The sequence below is a fragment of the Phocoena sinus genome, chromosome 2, assembly GCF_008692025.1.
Source record: "Phocoena sinus isolate mPhoSin1 chromosome 2, mPhoSin1.pri, whole genome shotgun sequence".
Classification (NCBI taxonomy): domain Eukaryota; kingdom Metazoa; phylum Chordata; class Mammalia; order Artiodactyla; family Phocoenidae; genus Phocoena; species Phocoena sinus.
In genome coordinates, this window is record NC_045764.1 from 91,391,648 (window position 1) to 91,412,842 (window position 21,195).

Below are 21,195 nucleotides of genomic sequence, written 5' to 3' on the forward strand. Positions count from 1 at the left end.
AGTAAATTTCATGAATATTTACTATTTTTCTTAAACCTACCAATATAATCATTTTAAAATATAAAACAAAAACAAAAGAAGTAAAGTAGATAACTATTCTATAGATTTCACTCATATGTGGAATATTAAATTAATTAAATTAAATAAATGAACAGATAAAACCAAACAAAATCAAGCACATAGATACAGAGAACAGAGTAGTGATTACCAGAGGGAAGGGAGTAGGGAGAGAGTGAAATGGGCTAAGGGGGTCAACTGTATCATAATGGATGGAAACTAAGTTTTTGGTGGTGTGCATGCTGTAGTGTATAGAGATGTAGAAATACAGCATTGTACACATGAAACTTGTATAATGTTATAAACCAATGTTACCACAATTTTAAAAAAGTCAATTGAGCCATCAATTAGTCCAACATTTATATCCTATGGACCTGGTGTTATAAATTGGAGTTCAGGTCCTGAAAGTTCATTTTTCCATTACAGTACCAAAGTCCATTGCCAAAATATATAAAAATCACAAATATCTGTTCTTATAAACATTAGATACTTTATCCAAATGGTTAATATAAAGTTTTGTTTTAAGTTCCTTGTGGGAGTTTTTTCCACATAAGACTGAGGCTCTTTCAAAATATAAATACTACAAGTTTTATGGATGTGCTCTCCTATTTCTGAAATCTTCATATTGTTAAAAAGAATGAGATAGCTCTTCCTTGGCACTGCCTGCGGAGGTGGCGGCCGTCTCCTACTTGGCATCGTGGCTACCCTCATGAAGCCCAAGATTGTCAAAAAGAGGACCAAGAAGTTCATCTAGCACCAGTCAGGCCAGTATGTCAAAATTAAGTGTAACTGGCAGAAACCCAGAGGTATTGACAGTAGGGTGCTCAGAAGATTCAAGGGCCAGATCTTGATGGGAGCAACAAGAAAACAAAGCACATGCTGCCCAGTGGCTTCCGAAAGTTCCTAGTCCACAACATCGAGGAGCTTGAAGTGCTGCTATGCAACAAATCATACTCTACTGAGACTGCTCACAATGTCTCCTCCAAGAACTGTAAAGCTATTGTAGAGAGAGCAGCCCAGCTGGCCACCAGAGTCACCAATCTTTGTGCCAGGTTGTGCAGTGAAGAAAATGAGTACACAGCTCATGTGCACGTTGTATTTGTGTCAATAAAACCATAAAACTCAGACAAAAAAAAGAGTAAGATAGATCTGTATAAGCTGTTTTGCAAACACCTCTAAAGATAAATGATGAAGTGAAAAAGGAAAGTAGGAAACAGTGTGTGCAGTAGGATCGGTTTTTATGAGAATATATGTAAATATAAAGAAATATATATTCTGATTTTTTTCCTGAAAAGAAATACTAATTATCTTTAATTTAGTTGATTTTGGGGAGAGGGACTGGCATCAGGAAGAAAAGGTATCACTTTCCATATTGTATCTTTGTCTTTATATGTCTTTGCACTAAAAATGTTATTTTTAAAAATCTCCATAGCAAAAGCAGAGGTATGCTCACCCCTGCAGACTGATTCAGCTGATTTTTGCTATCTCCAACCTTCTTCTTAGCTGGATTGCTATTTATTATGTATTTGCAGGTATTTCTCTCTCTCTCTGTGTGTGTGTGTGTGTGTGTGTGTGTGTGTGTGTGTGTGTGTGTGTGTAAATATATATAAATAGCTTAAGTTTAAGTCAAAGACATTTGGAGACATGATGACAAAATCAGTTGAGTGAATTTTTCTGTTCCTGATCAATCTAACCATATCTTTTTTTAACATTTCATCTGTTTTTCACAGATGTTTGACACCGTGAAGCGATTAAGAGAAAAATCTTGTTTAATTGTAGCAACTACATCAGGATCAGAATCTATTAAAAATGATGAGGTAATAACATTATAATGATGATGACGTTCATCTCTGTCTTTGAACTTTACTGGTATAAGGGAGCTGCTTCTTTTTGTGAGAAGGAACCTGTTTATTGTAAGGTATATAAGATGTCTACTATTGTTCATTGTGTTTCTGTACCATAGGGATTAGTGGTAGTTGACATACATAGTTATCCAATATAATACATATATTTCACAAAAGTAGAGGAAATTGACGTTCAGTGCAGCGCTGTTGAAAATACCATATTTTATTAATTTTTGAAATATTTTAATGTCTGAAATTGGAATATGTCTTATAATCCATGCCTTATTATTTAATCAGCAGCATTCTTAGTGGAACACAAGATTATGGTGCATCTAAGATTTAATGAAACACAGTAATCTTTAGGTTATAATATAATATAATATTATAACGAATCAGGTTTTGATGATTCTAATCTCAAAATCATTAGAATATTATTACTTGTGGTTATTAACTATCTTTCCTAAAAGAAAAACACTGGACTTAAGTTAAAATAAATAAAAAGACACCAATGCATTTCAGTAATGTTGTTAAAGTTCTCATTCTTAGCAATGTGTTAAGTAGTAACTGTTAGACATCAAGTTGTCTTTAAATTGATTAAATGTCAGTGGTTAAATGATTGACAAATGATTCAAAATTATTATTATTATTATTTTTTTTTTTTTTTGCGGTACGCGGGCCTCTCACTGCTGTGGCCTCTCCTGTTGCGGAGCACAGGCTCCAGACGCGCAGGCTCAGCAGCCATGGCTCACGGGCCCAGCCGCTCCGCGGCATGTGGGATCTTCCCAGACCGGGGTACGAACCCGTGTCCCCTGCATTGGCAGGTGGACTCTCAACCACTGCGCCACCAGGGAAGCCCTCAAAATTATTATTTCATTTAATTTTGTTTCTTAATATACCTGCATTGAATATAAAAAGCAGTTTATTAGATATTTAAGATACTTGGCATTTTAAGTTAAAAAAATGTTTTAATAAGTTAAATTATTGAAGTAACCAATGGAACAATTATTGTAAGATGTGATGGAGCCTGTATGTTAATTTTGAGTCATCAGATTGAATCTGAGTTTAATCTAGGAAATTTTGCATGACTGAACAGTATATGTAAATTTTCACAATGGATCTTACCTAATTTTTCTGGTCTTTTAATACCCAGATTACTCATGATAAAGAAAAAGCAGAACGAAAAAGAAAAGCTGAAGCTGCTAGGCTTCATCGCCAGAAGATCATGGCTCAGATGTCCGCCTTACAGAAGAACTTTATTGAAACTCACAAACTCATGTATGACAGTACGTCAGAAATGTCTGGGAAAGAAGACTCCATTATGGAGGAAGAGAGGTAAAATAAAGCAAAACTAAAAATTAGCAACCCAGTTTCTTGTAGGAAAAATTACATATTCACTTTAAATAATATTTTTTCAAAATGTATTTCAAAGTAAGAGAAATTACACTATTTTTAAGCTAGCAAGGGCACAGTGAAGCCTCTTACTGGATGTAATTTTATGTTGATAAACTGTTCAAGTGCACAATGAAGTTAGTCGGGAACCTTTATGCACAAAAAGGCATGACGATGGAAACAGCAAAGATAGAAATCAGCTCCTGTTATCTTGTACATGCGGACTTCTTTAGGTACACATTTATGTATCAGTTCATATATTCCACATCATTTTTGTGAGTTCTGGTAAAAATGACTGCTGCTATTACAGATTGAAAAAAAAACCCTTCACTTGAAAAAGATGGTCCATGTTAATTTTTCCTTTTTTCTAAAAAAGGAAGAAGGCAACGCCTATAGTTTTAGTCATGGAGAGCACATTGGAATGGGAATTAGTAAACCTCGTTTTCTGACTATGACACTATGCTGTGCTCTTGGGGAAATCTGTTAACTTTCTGAGAGTAGTGTTTTGTGGGCTGTTATTTAGATACAGTGAGAAAAGGGAGGAGGCAAAATAATGGTTCTTTGAAAAGCATTCCAATTTAAAATATTGAAAATCCCTTCTATGCTTATTTTTAAAAACAAGCTTTCACTGCTCCTTAAAACAATGTGCGTTGTGGATACTTTTAGGAAATTGTGCTTCTGCAATAACAGTAAACAGTAAACATTATACTTTACATAATATGTCTGTAATCCTGAAGCTGAGTATGCTAACAAAGAACCACAGAGAATACTGACTCTATATCTTAAAGATTAAAATTATGATGGTAAACTATCCTGGGATGACAACAGTAATAAAACTAGAAACTAATACAAAACTTTAAACAACAAGCAGAAGTCCCAACCCTCTTGATATTACCTATGAACAATATAACATTTAGAAAGTAATGAACAAGAGACTACTGTATATTTATTCAAACAAGAGGATGTAAGCAGAAATGTACTCAGAATTAATTAATGGCCCTAGTGCTTTCATAATATATTTTTATTGCCTGATTGATTGTACACATAAAATTGTGTATGTGTTCTCACTGAAAACAATTCACATAACACAGTAAGTCTCCTTTGACCGTCCTCTGCATTCCTGATCTTTCTCCACAGATAACCATTGTGATAATAACTATGGTTCTAGGTGTCTTTCTATGCATTTGTAAACATGTGTATGTGAATAATAATGAGTCTTGTTTTGTGTGTTTTAGTGGCTTTTTAAAATTTTACCATCCTTTTTTGTTCTGTGGGTTGCTTTTTCATTCAGTGTCTTTTAAATCTTTTCATGTCAATACAGATAGACCTTTAGTGTAGATTCTACATCATTCTTTATGACTGCTGCATAGTATTCCATAGTATGGATATATAATATTTTATTTATCAGATTTTGGACATTTAAGTTGTTTTTCCCTTGTTTCCCAATTTTCCCATATTACAAACAATATGTCAGAACATTTTTGTATGTTCCCCCTTGCACAACCCTATAAGTACTTCTCAAGGGTGGAATCTAATAAATGAAAGGGCTGGGTCATAATTATTTAAAATTTTAATAGATACTGCCACATTGCCCTCCAAAGTAGTTTCACCAATTTCTACTCCCAGCAGTGTATGAAGAGTTCCTGTTTCTTTCATTCTCACCAATACTTAAAATTATCAGTACTTGAAAATATTTGGTATAATCAAAATTATAAATTTGTGCCCTGAAATTCCCTGATTGGTTAGTACTACGTTGAGCATCTTTTCTTATAATTATTCACTAGCCTGTTAAATTTTGTCTTCTGAGAATTGCCTCTTATTATCCTTTGCCCATGTCTATTGGATACTTTACTTTTATCTTACTGATTTCTAGAAGTCCTTTAAAATTATGGATATTAAAGTTTGTTTCATGTTTCCCATATGTTGTTCCTGTTTATTTAACATTAATTATGAAATTTTAGCCATAGCAAAGTTTTCAGTGTTGATAAAGACAGATTTGTCAGTCTTTTCGAGTTTTAACTTTTTGTATCTTGTTTAAGAAGGCTTTTCCTATCCCAAAGTCACAAATATATTCTCTTACATGTTTTAAATGTAATTACATTTTTCATTTACATTACATTTACAAATTTACATTTACAAATTACATTTAAAATTTTAATTACAGTTATATTAACACATTTTCCTTCTAAAAATCAAATGTTAGAGATAAAGTTAAAGTTCCATTTGAGTACTGGCCCAAATCCTGCACCCCTTTCTGCCCTTCCTCAGAGATACTCTGGTTATAAGTTTTATGTATATCTTATAAGAATTTTTACTGTGCTATTAGATACAAATATATGTAACCATAGGAATTATATAGTGTCATTCAGCCTTTTGTTTTATTTGCATAAATGTTATTATGCATGTATCATTCTTCAGTTTCCCATTTTCATTTAATATTATGTCTTGGAAATCTGTATATGTATATTCTTACATATAAAACAAGCTCAGGGACTTCCCTGGCGGTCCGGTGGTTAAGACAACGTGCTCACAATGAGGGGGCCTGGGTTCAATCCCTGGTCAGGGAACTAGATCCTGCATGCTGCAACTAAGAGCCTGGATGCTGCAACTAAGACCCAGGGCGGCCAAATAAATAAATAAATAAATAAAATAATAAAAAACCCGAAAAAACCAAGCTTAGCATTCCTCATTCTTGGCATTTGGACAGCAGTTCTTACGCCTAATGAATTGCAGGGCATTTAGCATCTCTGGCCCTTTATCCACTGAAGTGCAGTAGTGCCCCCTAGTCCTTATGATAACCAAAAAGTTAACTTTACTCACATGTTGCTGAACCCCTCCTAAAAAGTAGTAAGTACCACACCTAGCTGAGACCCACCTTTTAAAAACTTCATACTATTCTGTATTATGTAATTTCATGTATACTGATGATAACCATTTAAGTTATTTCCAGTTTGTTGGATGATATATGATATCTCAGAGAGCTTCTTGCATGGATAGCGAGGCAGTATTACACGGCATGGCCTGTGAAGTCAGATCATCTGGGTGAAATCCTGGCCCGGTTACTTCCTAGATGAATCATTAGATAAGTCTCTTACCATCTCTAGGCCTCAGATTCTTCATCTGAAAAATAGAGATAATAATAGTACCTGCCTTATAGGACTGTTGGAAGGATTAAATGAGGTAACATAAAGTATTTGAAACAGTGCCTCACACTACAATTAGTGCTTTGTAAGTATTTGCTCTTATTTATTATTGTACACATTGAATACATCTTATGAGTTGCTAAATCATTAAGATGTATATTTTAAATTTTAATAGCTACCAAAGTAGAACAGAAACTTCAATGCCTAATAAGAGGGAATGGATAAAACCATTATGGCACATATAGTGAGAGTACTGTGCAGCCATTTAAAAATAATGTTTCTGAAGCAAATTTCGTGACATGAGAAAACAGCTAAGATATAAGTGAATAAAGCAGGACACAAACCGTATATGTAATGTGATCTTAATTATGTAAAAATGTTATAAATAGAAAGCAGACTGGAAGGACATGTACAAGTCGTTATTTCTAGGTTGTGAGAGTATGATGCTTTTTATTTTTTTCTTTATATTTTTCTAGACTTTCCAAAATTTCTTAATAAGTATGTATTACTTTTATAATCAGAAAAAACAGATTCACAGCTTCTTGGTACAGTAAGTTAACTATAATTATAATATGCATTCTACTTTGTGATCTGCTTTTTCTCTTTTTGCACTTATCAACACAGAATGTATTTTCTAGTAAGCAAATTAACTGATAAAAGTCAGAAAAATCAAGGGGGAAGATTTTAAGCTAATATTGCTAAATATAATTTTTATTTTATTTTTTTTATTCTTAAAGTTCTTGCCCTAAAGTTACTTAAAATCTACCAAAATATAAAGACAAGTGACCAAAACATGTGTCCTCATTTCTGGTCATTTCTCTTGCTAGCACCCCAGCAGTCAGTGACTACTGTAAAATTGCTTTGGGTCCTAAACGGGGTCCGTCTGTTACTGAAAAGGAGGTGCTGACATGCATCCTCTGCCAAGAAGAACAAGAGGTGAAGCTAGAAAATAATGCCATGGTATTATCGGCCTGTGTCCAGAAATCCACCGCCTTAACCCAGCACAGGGGAAAACCCATAGAACTCTCAGGGGGTATGTATTGTTTAATAAATGTCTTTTTGAGCATTTCTTTTCATACTTGTGTAATTAGAAAAAATACTATCTGAAAGAAGTTTGGGAGTGAGATTGTATTTAGCCTTATTTGGTCAGATCACATTTTACCCATTTATAAAATGGACGCTAGATTTTTACATGCCATTTTGGCTCCTTTGTTTTTTAAAATTTTGGTTAACACATGGCCACGTTGCTCATTCTGTCTCTTTCTATCTATCTCCATTTCTTTTTGCTGAACCATTTGAAAGTAGGAATTCATGACATTTCCCTAAATATTCCCTAAATATTTCCACATGCATTTTCTAAAACTAAAGATAATCTGTTATATATCTAGCATACCAGTATAACATTTAAGAAAATTACTAATTCAGTAATATCATCTAATATAAAATCCATATTTGAATTTCCCCAACTGCCCTCAAAATGTCTTTTTTTAGCTAGACTTTTTTTTCCATTTAGGATTCAGACATGTTTCCTATGTTGCTTATTTTATGTCTGTTTTAATCTAGAATAGTCACTTGCCTTTTTTTTTTTGTTTTTCATGATAAGTGTTTTGAAGAATGCAGGGCAGTTTTCCTGTACAGTGTCTTACATTGTGGATTTGTCTGGTTGTTGCCATGTGGTTAGGTTCTTGTTAAACATTTTCTTGGCTGGAGTACTTATTATGTAATATGTTGTAATTCTTATATCACATCAGGAGTTAGCTGCTTTATTTTATAAATACCCTTGGAATAATAATAATGATAAAAAAGGTTAACATCTAATGAATACTCACCATGTGCCAGGCACTGGTTAAGTGCTTTATGTGTATGTACTCACTTAATCTTCATAACAGCCCTGTGATTTAGGTACCAGTATTGGCTCCATTTATAGATGAAGAAACTGAGGCACAGAGAAATTAATTAACTTGTCAGAAGCCACAAATTATAAATGGTGAAATCAGATTTTGAACCCCATAGTCTGTGCTCTTAGCCAGTAGATTATATTGCCTCTAAATATCCCTTAAAGTTACCCAGTCAAATCACTTTTAAAATACAAAAGTAAACTGTGCTTGAATCATAGAAAATCGCTTCAACAACCAAGATAATGCAACTTAAAGCCTAATGTTAAAATAAAATGTACATCAAGAATAGAAGTTGTTGGCTTCCCTGGTGGCACAGTGGTTGAGAGTCCACCTGCCGATGCAGGGGACACGGGTTCGTGCCCCGGTCCGGGAACATCCCACATGCCGCAGAGCGGCTGGGCCCGTGAGCCATGGCCGCTGAGCCTGCACATCCGGAGCCTGTGCTCCGCAACGGGAGAGGCCACAACAGTGAGAGGCCCGCGTACCGCAAAAAAAAAAAAAAAAAAAAAAAAAAATAGAAGTTGTCATCAATCCATACTAATCACACCTGGAAGTCTAGCTTTATATTTTCCTCTTTTTACTTACTCTTAAGAATATATATACTACTGCCATGATATTGTGACACTTTTATTGGACATTCCTAAGAAAGTTTATGATTAGAATTTTAGACCTGATAACCTCTTTTTTTGTTTGGTTTCTTTTTATGATTGTGGGACAGATGAATACATACCTCATATTTTTGTCTTTCTGTATCAGAAACCGTGGACCCACTTTTCATGGATTCAGACTTGGCATATGGAACTTACACAGGAAGCTGTGGTCATGTAATGCATGCAGTGTGCTGGCAGAAGTAAGTTGTCCTTCTGACATGTTCTTGAAAGAAGCTAGGAATATTGAAGTTCTCTAAAGGCCACAAAAAGGCATGTTTTCTCGTGTCTTCTTTTTTTCTTATTTGAATAATTGAAGCAGTTTTAATTACTGATTTTGTTTGCATGATACTCATTATAGTATCACCCTTAGAAATTGGTGTGTAAAGTTATCAACTTAAAATTTTCACTGTACTTGCTTTGCACAAGCTAATTAGTCTCTTTTGATCAGTATTTGTATAAAAGAAGTAATAATCTTTATAAAAATCTCATTCCCCTCAAAACATAGAGGGAAAAGTACCTTTGAGATAGAATAGGGGACATGAAGTTCTAGTTGTATATCTGGAAGAGACAAAAGTTCAGAAATATAATTCCTGCGAAATATTTTGTGTAGGGTTTACCTTTTTGGCATCAGATTAAAATACATAATTTTCCTGTAATAGCCCTTACTACTTCAGTTGGTCATTGGAAACTGAGGGAGGTAGTATCTGTATTGTATCTCCATGCTGTTGAGGCAGGAGACAAGTTATATAATTCAGTAAAACTATTTTAAATTTGTTTCTGCCCTGATGTGTCCTCCAGTTTGCCCCCAAAAGAATGGGCATCCTATTTCTTCTATAATTATAATTTGTGTATTTTTGCATGTAGATTCTAAAGATGTTTATTGAGGCAAAAATTCCAGATTTTTTTCAGTTGGATTAGAGCAAAGATACATGTGTAGTTTTGAATGGACCTATGTCTTGGAATTTTGCAGGTATTTTGAAGCTGTACAGCTGAGCTCTCAGCAACGCATTCATGTTGACCTTTTTGACTTAGAGAGTGGAGAATATCTTTGCCCTCTTTGCAAGTCCCTGTGCAATACTGTGATCCCCATTATTCCTTTGCAACCTCAAAGGATAAGCAGGTATATTTTAATTTATGTTTTGGTTAATTTTTTTTAAGTTGTCTTTAATCCTTTTGTTGTGACTGTTTTAATTAGATTACTAGTTCCTTTTTTGCTATTTAATTAATACTTTTTCATTTTATAACTTGTATTCGACTTTAAAAATATGATAAAAGCCCCAGTTTTTGGTTTCTAAAGGAACTGGAACATTCATTTACTCAAGTCTACATGTTTTGCATCTGTCTTCCAACAGCCATTAAAGTAATAGAACTTTGATCTCCGTCATAGCACTCACAGAAGGAAGAAAGTTGCAAAAAAAATCCATTCCTTTCTTATAGTCCTTTGCCAGCATTAGAGTTGCTATTAGGAGTTTGGTTGCTCTGCAGGTCTTTGTATTATTATTTCTATTCTATTTTTCTGAAGATCCAAATGCTGTAGTTGTAGAGACATGGACAAAAGGTTAACTATAAAGGTAAATAAAAACGATAGGTTCATCTATGGATAGTTTTTTAGTGTTTAGAATAAATTTTTAAACTTTTATATTCTGACCATCTGTGAATAGAATTTAATAGCAGATTTATTAGTTTTTTTATGACAACTAGAACATGTAATTGTATATTTCTGTATTCTCACTATTCTACATGATGATAACAGTACTATTTATTATTATTATTATTTCAGTTTTTTTTAACTCAGTGACTTTGTAGTGATAGACCTAAGTTTTTCTAAAGAAAATGATTTTATTGATAAAACACTTTTAACATGTTTTCACAGCATAAGAGTTCAAAGGTGATAGGTTTGGCAATCAGCGTCAGTAAGTAGTTGCTCTGTCTCTACTATTCCATGTCATTAGAAAACGTAATTTTGAATTGTTTTCTATTTAGTGTACTGGGACATAGAATGTCATCTTTTAGGAAGAAGGTGACATCACAAAGATTTATCTTTTATTTATTTATTTTAGTTTTATTTATTTTTTGGCTGTGTTGGGTCTTTGTTGCTGCACATGGGCTTTCTCTAGTTGTGGTGAACGGGGGCTACTTACTCTTCGTTGTGGTGTGCGGGCTTCTCTTTGTGGTAGCTTCTCTTGTTGCCAGGCACGGGCTCTAGGCACGCAGGCTTCAGTAGTTGCAATGCGTGGGCTCAGTAGTTGTGGTTTACGGGCTCTAGAGTGCGGGCTCAGTAGTTGTGGCTCACAGGCTTAGTTGCTCTGCAGCATGTGGGATCTTCCCAGACCAGGGCTCAGACCGTGTCCCCTGCATTGGCAGGTGGATTCTTAACCACTATGCCATCAGGGAAGTCCTCCTTGATATCTTTAAGAATAGGATGCTTCAGGGCAGTCCTTTCTAAAGTTAGACTGATCCTTACAACTAGGTCTCTTCAAACCCTGTGACACTTTTAGTCTGTAGTAACAATTTTGTTACTTAGGATCTGAAATACATGATTATACATAACATTTTTATTAGGCATTTGAACTTACCTGTATAGTTGGAATATATTTGCCTCTTTTGTTAGAAAATCAACATGAGTATAACCTAAGATACTAAAGTTAAGAGCATATAAAAAACTTTATCAAAACTAATAATACGCTAGCATTTTTAAAGAAAATTGGTCATAACAAATCAGAGTACACTTTCATTTCTGAGAACTGAAAAAATTCTTAGATCAAATTTGTGCCCAGAGATGTGAATTTTGGCACAGTTCATTGTATATTTTAACTTCACTTAAAGCTGTCCTTTCAGTAAGCAAATCTCTACTTTATAGTCCTTTTTAATAGCACTGTATCTGGTCCCCCTTGGTTGTTAATAGCAGTTTGGGTCAAACCCCTGCCCTTTCGGAATTTATATTACAGAGAGGAGAGACCAATGGTAAACATAAAAATACAGAGTATTGAGTAGTGAGAAATACAGAGAAAAACTAAATTGGCAGTTTTGGGCTAGAGACAGACCAGTGCATGAGGTTCTCTACAGATTGAGTTGGCAGGGAGCTCCTCTCTGAGACGGTGACGTTTGGATAGAGACCTGAATGAAGTGAAGGACAAGCAGTGCTACTCTCTGAGAGAAGAGAATTCTAAGAACAGGCAATATCAAGAGCAAAGACCCTGAAGTAGGAGCACATCAGCATGTTGAAGGTGAAGCAAGAAGGCAGCAGGTTCAAGGTGCAGGAAGAAGGCAGTACGCTTGGAATGGAGCAAGCAAGGAACCAGATCCTAAAAGGGCTTATGAGCTAAGATTTGAAGTTAGAACTGTATTTTATGTGTGATGGAAAACCATTGGAATGTTTTGGATAGGGAAGTGATACGATCTGATTTACATTTTTAAAAGATCTTGCTGGCGGTTGTGTGATGAATGTATAGATAATAAAGAAGCACTGCTGTGGAAGCAGGAAGAACAGTCTATTGAAGTAGTCCAGGTGATGGATAGTGTAACTTGGATTAGGGTAGTAATGATGAAGATAGAAAGAAGTGATTAACTTGGAATACATTTAGAAGATGAAACCTGCAAGACTAGCTGATAGATTAGAACGTGGTGTGTGAAGGAATCAAATATATCAGTGGTGATACCTAGTTTTTGACTTGAGCAGCTAGAATGGTGATTTCATTTACTGACATTTACTTCCAGGTGATGGGTGTATGGGTGGTATCTTGTTCTTTGTACTTTAAAATTTTTCTTCCCTCCCAAAACTACATTTTTAGGCACCAGTGTTTCTATGACCTAGGAAGCTAATCTGGAGGAGTTTGACTTTTTCATACAGCCATTTATCCATGGAAAGACCCTACAAATTCAGCTTTTCAGTTTGACTTTGTGCCAATGGCTTTAATAATTTTTAAATATCATTTTTCAGTGAGAATACAGAAGCTCTTGCTCAACTTTTGACCCTGGCACGATGGATACAGACTGTTCTGGCCAGAATAACAGGTTATAATATGAAACATGCTAAAGGTTTGCTTAAAATTATTTTATATTTAGCTGTGTGAGATTTAAGTGTCAGAGTCTTTATTTTTTTGAAAGTACTTATTGCTCTAAAATATGGTTTGTACATACAGATTTGTTAAATATTAGGAAATAGGTTTTTTTAGGCCAAGGCTAAGTTTGGCTTAAATCACTTTACTCAATTTAATAATTTTTCATACTATGAGGCAGTATGGACAGTAATTAATCTGGAGTCACAATGCTTGGATTTAAGTCTTAGATCTATCACTTACTATCTGTGTGATCTTGGACAAGTTACTTAACCTCTCTGTGCCTCAGCTTTCTTATTTGCAAAGTGGGAATGATAATAGTACCTATCTCATTGATTGAAGGATTGAGTTATCCTACATAAAGTAGAACAGTGCATGGTACATAGTAAATACTATATAAGTGTTAACTATTATTAATACTGTTAATATGTTGTAATTAATATTAATAACAACAAACATTTGGAAATTATTACCCCATTTATATATTCTTCACAGTTGAGAGATAAGACTACCTAAAGACTCAGAGAAGTAAACAATGGCAGGCAGATTGGGGTGGAAGTAAAAATCTGAGGAATGTTTAGTACAGGCAGTGAGTTTCCTGGGTTTTTTTTGTTCCTCCTTTATTTCCCAGTTTTGACCCCAGGGTAGCCTGAGTCACAGAACTATGCAGTGGACATGAACAGTAAAAAATCCAGGAGAGATGCCATCTTTCTGGCCAGAGGACTGGAAAAGAAGCCCCTCAGAGCTGGAGAGTGTAAAGGGAATTCTTTTTTTTTTTCGCATCTTTATTGGAGTATAATTGCTTTACAATGGTGTGTTAGTTTCTGCTTTATAACAAAGTGAATCAGTTATACATACATATATATCCCCATATCTCTTCCCTCTTGCATCTCCCTCCCTCCCACCCTCCCTATCCCACCCCTCTAGGTGGTCACAAAGCACCGAGCTGATCTCCCTGTGCTATGCAGCTGCTTCCCACTAGCTATCAGTTTTACATTTGGTAGTGTATATATGTCCATGCCACTTGTTGTGTTTTTTTCCCTCTCTTTTGGCTCTTTCCCAAGGCCAGCTCCAGTCATGGAACTGCACTGCCATGGTGGCCACATAAATATCTAAAATCCCAAGAGAAAACCAGTCTTACTGGCCAAAAGATCTGGGAGAAATGGGACCACTATATTCCAAAAAATTCTGGGTGAATCCTCATTATTTTTTTCTTTGCCTCACAGCTTCACTGCAAGGTTAGCCCCAGTCAGCACAGGGGTCTAAAACTGAGAGAAATTGGTCATTTTGACCAGAGGAACTGGGAAAAAGGGCCCCTTGGAGCTAGAGAGTATAGGGGGAATCCCAGAGAGGAGAGAGCTGTAGACAGGAATCTCCTACTTTTGAGACAAACACAAGTCCTGAGCTCAGCTCCAAGCTGCACGTGTGTGGAACAGACCCAAAGAAGCATAGCAACAGCTTTGAGACTGAAGCTGCATTAAACCACCAGTCAAGTTCCAGACTAAGCCCTGAGTAGTACATATACTGGCAGACCCAAACAGCATAGCAAAGGCTCTGAAAACTAACATTGGAACCACCACTTACAGGGAGTGAGACAGAACTTGTTGAACCTGATTTGGGTTGGGTTGATTGCCTACTAGAACAACAACAAAAAAGGTACATTTTTCCAGAGAATGTTAATGTGGACCAGTAATGTTCAAATATATTCACAGTGTAATGTTCAAAGTATCCAAGACACAATCCAGAATTACTGAAGGTACAGAGAACCAGGAGAATCTGACCAACTCTCAAGGAAAAAAACAGTCAACCAACTGCCAATCCTGAGATGTTTTAGTGTTGAACTTTTCAGACAAAAAGTATAAAGCAGCTTTATAGTCATGAAACATGAAATAAAGGTGAACACTCGTGAAGTGAATGGAAAAATAGGAGTTCTCATCAGGAAAAAATAGAAACTATAAAAAAAGAACCAAATGGAGATAACAAAATTGAAAAAATACTATATGAATTAAAAAATTAACTGAATGGGGGCTTCCCTGGTGGCACAGTAGTTAAGAATCCGCCTGCCAATGCAGGGGACATGGGTTCGAGCCCTGGTCTGGGAAGATCCCACATGCTACAGAGCAACTAAGCCCGTGCACCACAACTACTGAAGCCTGCGCACCTAGAGCCCATGAGCCACAGCTACTGAAGCCAGCACGCCACAACTACTGAGCCCATGTGCTGCAACTACTGAAGCCTGCGCGCCTAGAGCCTGTGCTCCGCAACAAGAGAAGCCACCTTAATGAGAAGCCCTCGCACCAGAATGAAGAGTAACCCCCGCTCGCAACAACTAGAGAAAGCCCACGCACAGCAACGGAAGACCCAGCGCAGCCCCAAAATTAATTAATTAATTAATTAAATCTTTTAGAAAAAAAGAATACAGTTTTAACTGAATGGGCTCAGTAGTAGAATGGAGACGGTGAGATAAGAGTCAGTGAATTTGAAATTAGATCAGGGGAAATTACACAATGAAGAATGGACAGAAAAGTGATGCAGAAAAGTGATGCAGTATCCTTAGGGACATATGGAACATTTTTTTTCTTCCCTTTAGCCCAACATTTGTGTCATTGAAGTCCTGAAAAGAAAAAGGATGGTACAGAAAAAATAGTGAAGAAATAATAGCTGGAACTTTCCAAACTTAGAGAAAGACTTAAATTTATAGGTTTAAGAAGCTCAGTGAACTTCAAACTTAAAAGCATACCTAGATAGGTCATACCCAAACTGCTGAAAACCACAGATGAAGAAAAGAATCTCAAGAGCCACCAGAAGAAAACAAGTCATTTCACGTACGGGAATAACAATTCTAATTTGATAAGGAAATGGAGCCACAAAGAGGTTTAGTATTTACCCAAGGTCTTAGTAACAGTCACTGGCAGAGCTAGGATTCATACCCAGGCAGCTTGGCTCCAGATCCTTGTTCTTATTCACTAACGCATGCTGCCTTACTAATAGAATACTATGCATTTGTTAAAAATAGAAATATAGAGGGTCAGTTACTGATGTGGAAGACATTTATGATCTGTTAGTGAAAAAACAAGATACAGAACAGTACTAGAGATGTTGTCCTTTTTAAAAAAAATCTACACGTGTAACATTTATATGGAGAACAGAAGAATATCACCCTAATGCCATCTGGTTATCTAGGTGGAGAAATTGTGAATGATTATTTATTGCTTATTAACATTTTCTAAGTTTTCTAAAATGATCATATATAATTTACAAAAGCTAGAAAAGTGTGTGTCAGGCTAAACTCCTGTGATTTTTCTTTCTTTTTCCTTTTAATTTGTAAGGAGAAAGGCCAACAATTCCAGTCTTGTTTGATCAAGGAATGGGTGATTCCACTTTTGAGTTCCATTCTATTCTGAGTTTTGGAGTTCAGTCTTCGTAAGTATCTAAACAAGAGAAGTTTGTAAGTGGTTGTGAAAATAAGAGTGAAGAACAGTTCTTTCCTTCCTTCTTGCTTTATTTGTAAAATTGTTTTCTTTATCCCATTTTTATCTTGTTGCTTTCTCCCTAGAGTTTTATTTGTACTAATGAAATTAAGTGGTTTGAGATATTAGAGTAATATGTATTTAATATGTATTAGGGTGAACCATGCCTATAATTAACTGTTTTTGACCAACAAAAATACTATTTTTATATAGTCCAACCTACAAGAAGAACAGAATTTAAGAGACTTAAGTTAAAATCACATCTGACTTGCTCTGTGACTTCTGAAAAGTCTCAGGTCACTCCAGCCCTACCACAATTCATTTTCTTGTTTGTAAGATTGAGACAGTGGTCTTCTAACTTACCTCATAACGTTAATGGAAAGATATTTATGTGAAGGCACTTTGAAAAATATAATATATCCAAATCAGATATTACTAGTTAATGAATATTATCTGAGGTACATTTTTCTAGTTGTGATCCTTGTTTACATTATGCATCCCATTGCTACTGAAAATATTTGTTACTTGCAACAAATAGAAGTTCAGGAAACCAGAAATAATCATTGCTAGTACATATATTATTATATACACACACAGACATACACACACCCCTATCAGCGCAGAAGTACTTCTTGGTCCCTTATCCATACACTAAAACTTATGTCAGATCTGTTTCCTCTGAGTTGTTTGTTTTTTTGTGGTATGCGGGCCTCTCACCGTTGCGGCCTCTCCTGCTGCGGAGCACAGGCTCGGACGCGCAAGCTCAGCCTCTCCGTGGCATGTGGGATCTTCCCGGACCGGGACACGAGCCCGCGTCCGCTGCATCGGCAGGCGGACTCTCAACCACTAGCGCCACCAGGGAAGCTCTCCTCTGAGTTTTAATCCTCTCTCCAATCTGTTCCTTAATTTGGACCTGGACCCTTTCTGCTGTGAACATTTACTGCATCTTTTATAAGAAGTTATCTGGGTCATTACCATTTTGTCAGAGACATTTTTCTACCTGTAGGAGTTACAGTTCTGCTTTTCCCATTTTTTCTTAAGGAATAAATCTTCTTCAGCAGCTCTTGTATCTAATTTGACAAAGGGTAGTTTACTTTGTCAAAAGGAGTTAAATTCTTGCTTTGGTACTTAATTGGACTTCTCAATAGGTAGCCCCTTTTACTAGACCATTATATCAATATAAATTTTTCTTGTTTCATTTTTAGGATAAAATATTCTAATAGCATCAAGGAAATGGTCCTTCTCTTTGCCACAACAATTTATAGAATTGGATTGAAAGTGCCTCCTGATGAAACGGATCCTCGAATCCCCATGATGACCTGGAGCACATGTGCTTTCACTATCCAGGCAATTGGTAAAGCCTATAAAACTAGTTTGGAGCTTTATAGAAACAGAATTAACATTGATTGACCAAAATTCCTTTTTTTCCCTGATGGCCTGGAATACTTTGACTTGTTTAAGGCCTCTTAGTATATCAGTAGATTAGGTGACATGATGCCATTTAGCCTTAGAATATTTTGTATTAATCTCTTTTAACTACAAAAATGAGCATATAAACTAAAAATACTTGAAAGGGACAGCATGAAGCAAGCTATATTCGAAAGGTGGCAGAGTTACAACACTGGAAGATCAGAGAAAAACAAAGGAAGAAGACTCAACCCAGAAATGTCCAGTATTTTTATTTCTTTTACACTTTGAGATAAAAAGAAAGGTAAACTAAAGTCATCTAAAAAATTACCAGGAAAGAGAAAGGAAGACTGAGGTGGTCAGGAGAGACAGATTAGCAGCAAGAAACCTACCAAGTCTAAAGGGAAGCCCACTGTCAAGTTCTCTGCCATGTTGAAAGCTTCTTAGAGAAGAGTGTAGCTATCAAATCATGTTGTGCGGTCCCCAACCTTTTTGGCACCAGGGACCAGTTTCATGGAAGACAGTTCTTCTGCGGACTGGTGGCCTGGGCGTGGGAGAGTGGTTCAGGTGGTAATGCAGGCGATGGGGAGCAGCAGATGAAGCTTAGCTCACTCGCTGCTCACCTCCTGCTGTGCAGCCCGGTTCCTACCAGGCCCCTGACTGATATCGGTCCACAACCTGGGGGTTGGGGACCCCTGTTGTATACCTTAAACTTACACAGTGTTATATATCTCATTAAAGACAGGGGTAGTGAAGCAGTGAAGAATTGCTTAGATTTTTAAATTAATGTATTTGCTCATGATAGTCACAAGATAGAGTACTACATGAAAAAGAGTTAAGAACTGTAATTCTTTCATGTCATCTTTATCCAAGCCAGTTTCAGACTCATTTTCCAGTTTTTCTGGTAGTTGTTTTTAATGGTTCTACCACATTTTCTTCATTTAAATATAGTTTTGTAATAAGGCACTATTTCATGATTTGAAGTAACTAACATAAAGCCACTTTTTTAAAAATAAATTTATTTATTTATATTTTATTTTTGGCTGCGTTGGGTCTTCGTTGCTGCACACAGGCCTTTCTCTAGTTGCAGAGAGAGGGTGCTACTCTTTGTTGCGGTGCACGGGCTTCTCATTGCAGTGGCTTCTCTTGTGGAGCACGGGCTCTAGGTGTGTGGGCTTCAGTAGTTGTGGCTCGTGGGCTCTAGAGCGCAGGCTCAGTAGTTGTGGCGCTCGGGCTTAGTTGCTCTGCAGCATGTAGGATCTACCAGGGCTCAAACCCATGTCCCCTGCACTGGCAGGCAGATTCTTAACTACTGCGCCACCAGGGAAGTCCAAAGCCACTTCTTTCACAGAGCCTTCCTGAACATCAGCATCAGTCTCTGTGAACGGATTTTAGAAGTTATTTCCAAACCTGTCAGACTTAAATTGTGGGTAAAAAATAAATACACAGGTTTATATTTACTGTGATTAAATAAAATGAGAAAAAGAAAAGATGAGGTTTAAATAGAATCTGAACAATATGATATAAAATGTAAAGCATTCTTTTGGAGTCATAATCTACTAAATATCTTCAGATTTCCAATGAAGGTACTTTTACACTTTACTATTTTGGGAACACAAGCATTAGGAATTGGAAATTTATATTTAGGCATTGAACATTTTAAAAAGTGACAGTTTTGTTATAGAGTATATGAGAAATTCATTGGAGAATAGGACTGAGTCTTCATATGTGTTTCTGTAACATAGTAATTTGAATCTATTTGATTAATAGAGTGTTACATAGTTTTCACTCTAGGGCTTTTTCCATGCAGTGGATATAATGCTGTACTTTATTCCTAGTGCATAAACAGCTAACTTATCTCACTCCCTGTGGGTGTGGAGAGACATATACAGGATGTGTTGGCACAGTTATGAAAAATAGTTGAGGAATCAAAACAGAGGGTCTGACAAAGAGAATGGAAGAAGAGGACAAATATTGTCAATCGATCACTTTGTGAGTAAGATATCTTATGCCGCATAACAAGAGGGTGCCCTTCTGAGATAAAGGCACTAATCTCTGAAGAATTTAGTACTTCCTCGCTCAGATTATTTAACAAAACTTCTTCCCAAGCAATACCCAGGAAATAACAAAGTTTTGCTTAATGACTAATTCCAAAGTCCATAAAATGTCAGTTCAGGAATTGTTTCAAAACCAATAGGGTGGTTATATGATCCACACATCCTCCAAATTTTAAAAATGTATATATAAATCATGTGATACTCATTTTAATATAAAATTTACAAATATAAAATCAGTACTGAACTGAAAAGATATATTAATAGGTTTTATACTTGCTCAAGTGACTTTTGTAACACAATATATAATATTCAGTTAAACATCTGGTATCTAATGGTAAAAAAAACTACCAGCAAATTGAGGTTACATTTAGAATTAAACATGGTGATACTTGATTTAGTTCATACTGACCTTTTAACTATCGCATTTTGTGTTTAATGGTGTCTAGATTAGCCAAAATTTTGTCCATTTTTAGCCAGTTCTGTTTTTCTATTTTTTCTGCTTTCTTCAAAGCTAGAATAAGAAAAAATACATGATAAAAAAATGCAAAAAGAAAATAAGAAATAAGCCTTCCACTCTCACAGATGTGTTTGCTACCAAGGATCAGTGAAAATAAGAGTAATTTAGTAATAAATACCCTAGCCAACAAGGCAAAATATATTTCTGAACCCATGCTTTTTTGGTATTTTCAGTTTCATCTTTTTATCCTATAAATCTAATTGTTTTTTAATAGTACCTAAAAGAGCAATAACGTTACTTACGTCTGTCTTATGTATTATTTTTTAACAAAATAGGTTTTACTATATTAAAAAAATTACTTATTTAAAAATTTTTTGCAGAGAAGGACAAATACTGTATGTTTTTATTTATATGTGCTATCTAAAATATAAAACAAATGAACAAATATAGCAAACAGATTCACAGATACAAAGGACAAACTAGTGGTTACCAGAGGGGAGAGGGGTAGGGGTAGGGGCAAAATAGGTGAAGGAGATTAAGAGGTACAAACTACTAGGTACAAAATAAATGTTACAAGGAAGTAATACAAAGCACGGGAATATAGTCAGTATTTTATAATAACTTTGTATGGAGTATAATCTGTAAAAATATCAAATTACTATATACCTGAACTTAATATAATATTGTAAGTCAACTATACTTCAATTAAAGAAAAAAATTTTTTTGCATAGAAATTTTTTTTTTTTTAAAGGAGGATAAATGAAC

The 21,195-nt window shown here is 35.6% G+C and overlaps 1 protein-coding gene and 1 pseudogene across 5 annotated transcripts in view; both read left to right on the forward strand.

Annotated features, from left to right (window-relative positions):
- Positions 1-21,195, forward strand: part of UBR1 (ubiquitin protein ligase E3 component n-recognin 1) — a 184,606-nt gene that overhangs the window by 130,853 nt on the left and 32,558 nt on the right. For all 5 annotated transcript variants that reach the window (XM_032622213.1, XM_032622215.1, XM_032622214.1 and 2 more), the window contains 8 exons: positions 1,788-1,874; positions 3,052-3,233; positions 7,261-7,466; positions 9,088-9,181; positions 9,952-10,101; positions 12,922-13,019; positions 16,369-16,462; positions 17,715-17,863. In XM_032622213.1, the coding sequence (XP_032478104.1) occupies positions 1,788-1,874; positions 3,052-3,233; positions 7,261-7,466; positions 9,088-9,181; positions 9,952-10,101; positions 12,922-13,019; positions 16,369-16,462; positions 17,715-17,863 (1,060 nt within the window). The remainder of the gene's footprint in view (positions 1-1,787; positions 1,875-3,051; positions 3,234-7,260; positions 7,467-9,087; positions 9,182-9,951; positions 10,102-12,921; positions 13,020-16,368; positions 16,463-17,714; positions 17,864-21,195) is intronic.
- On the forward strand, positions 767-1,176 carry LOC116749845 (annotated as a pseudogene).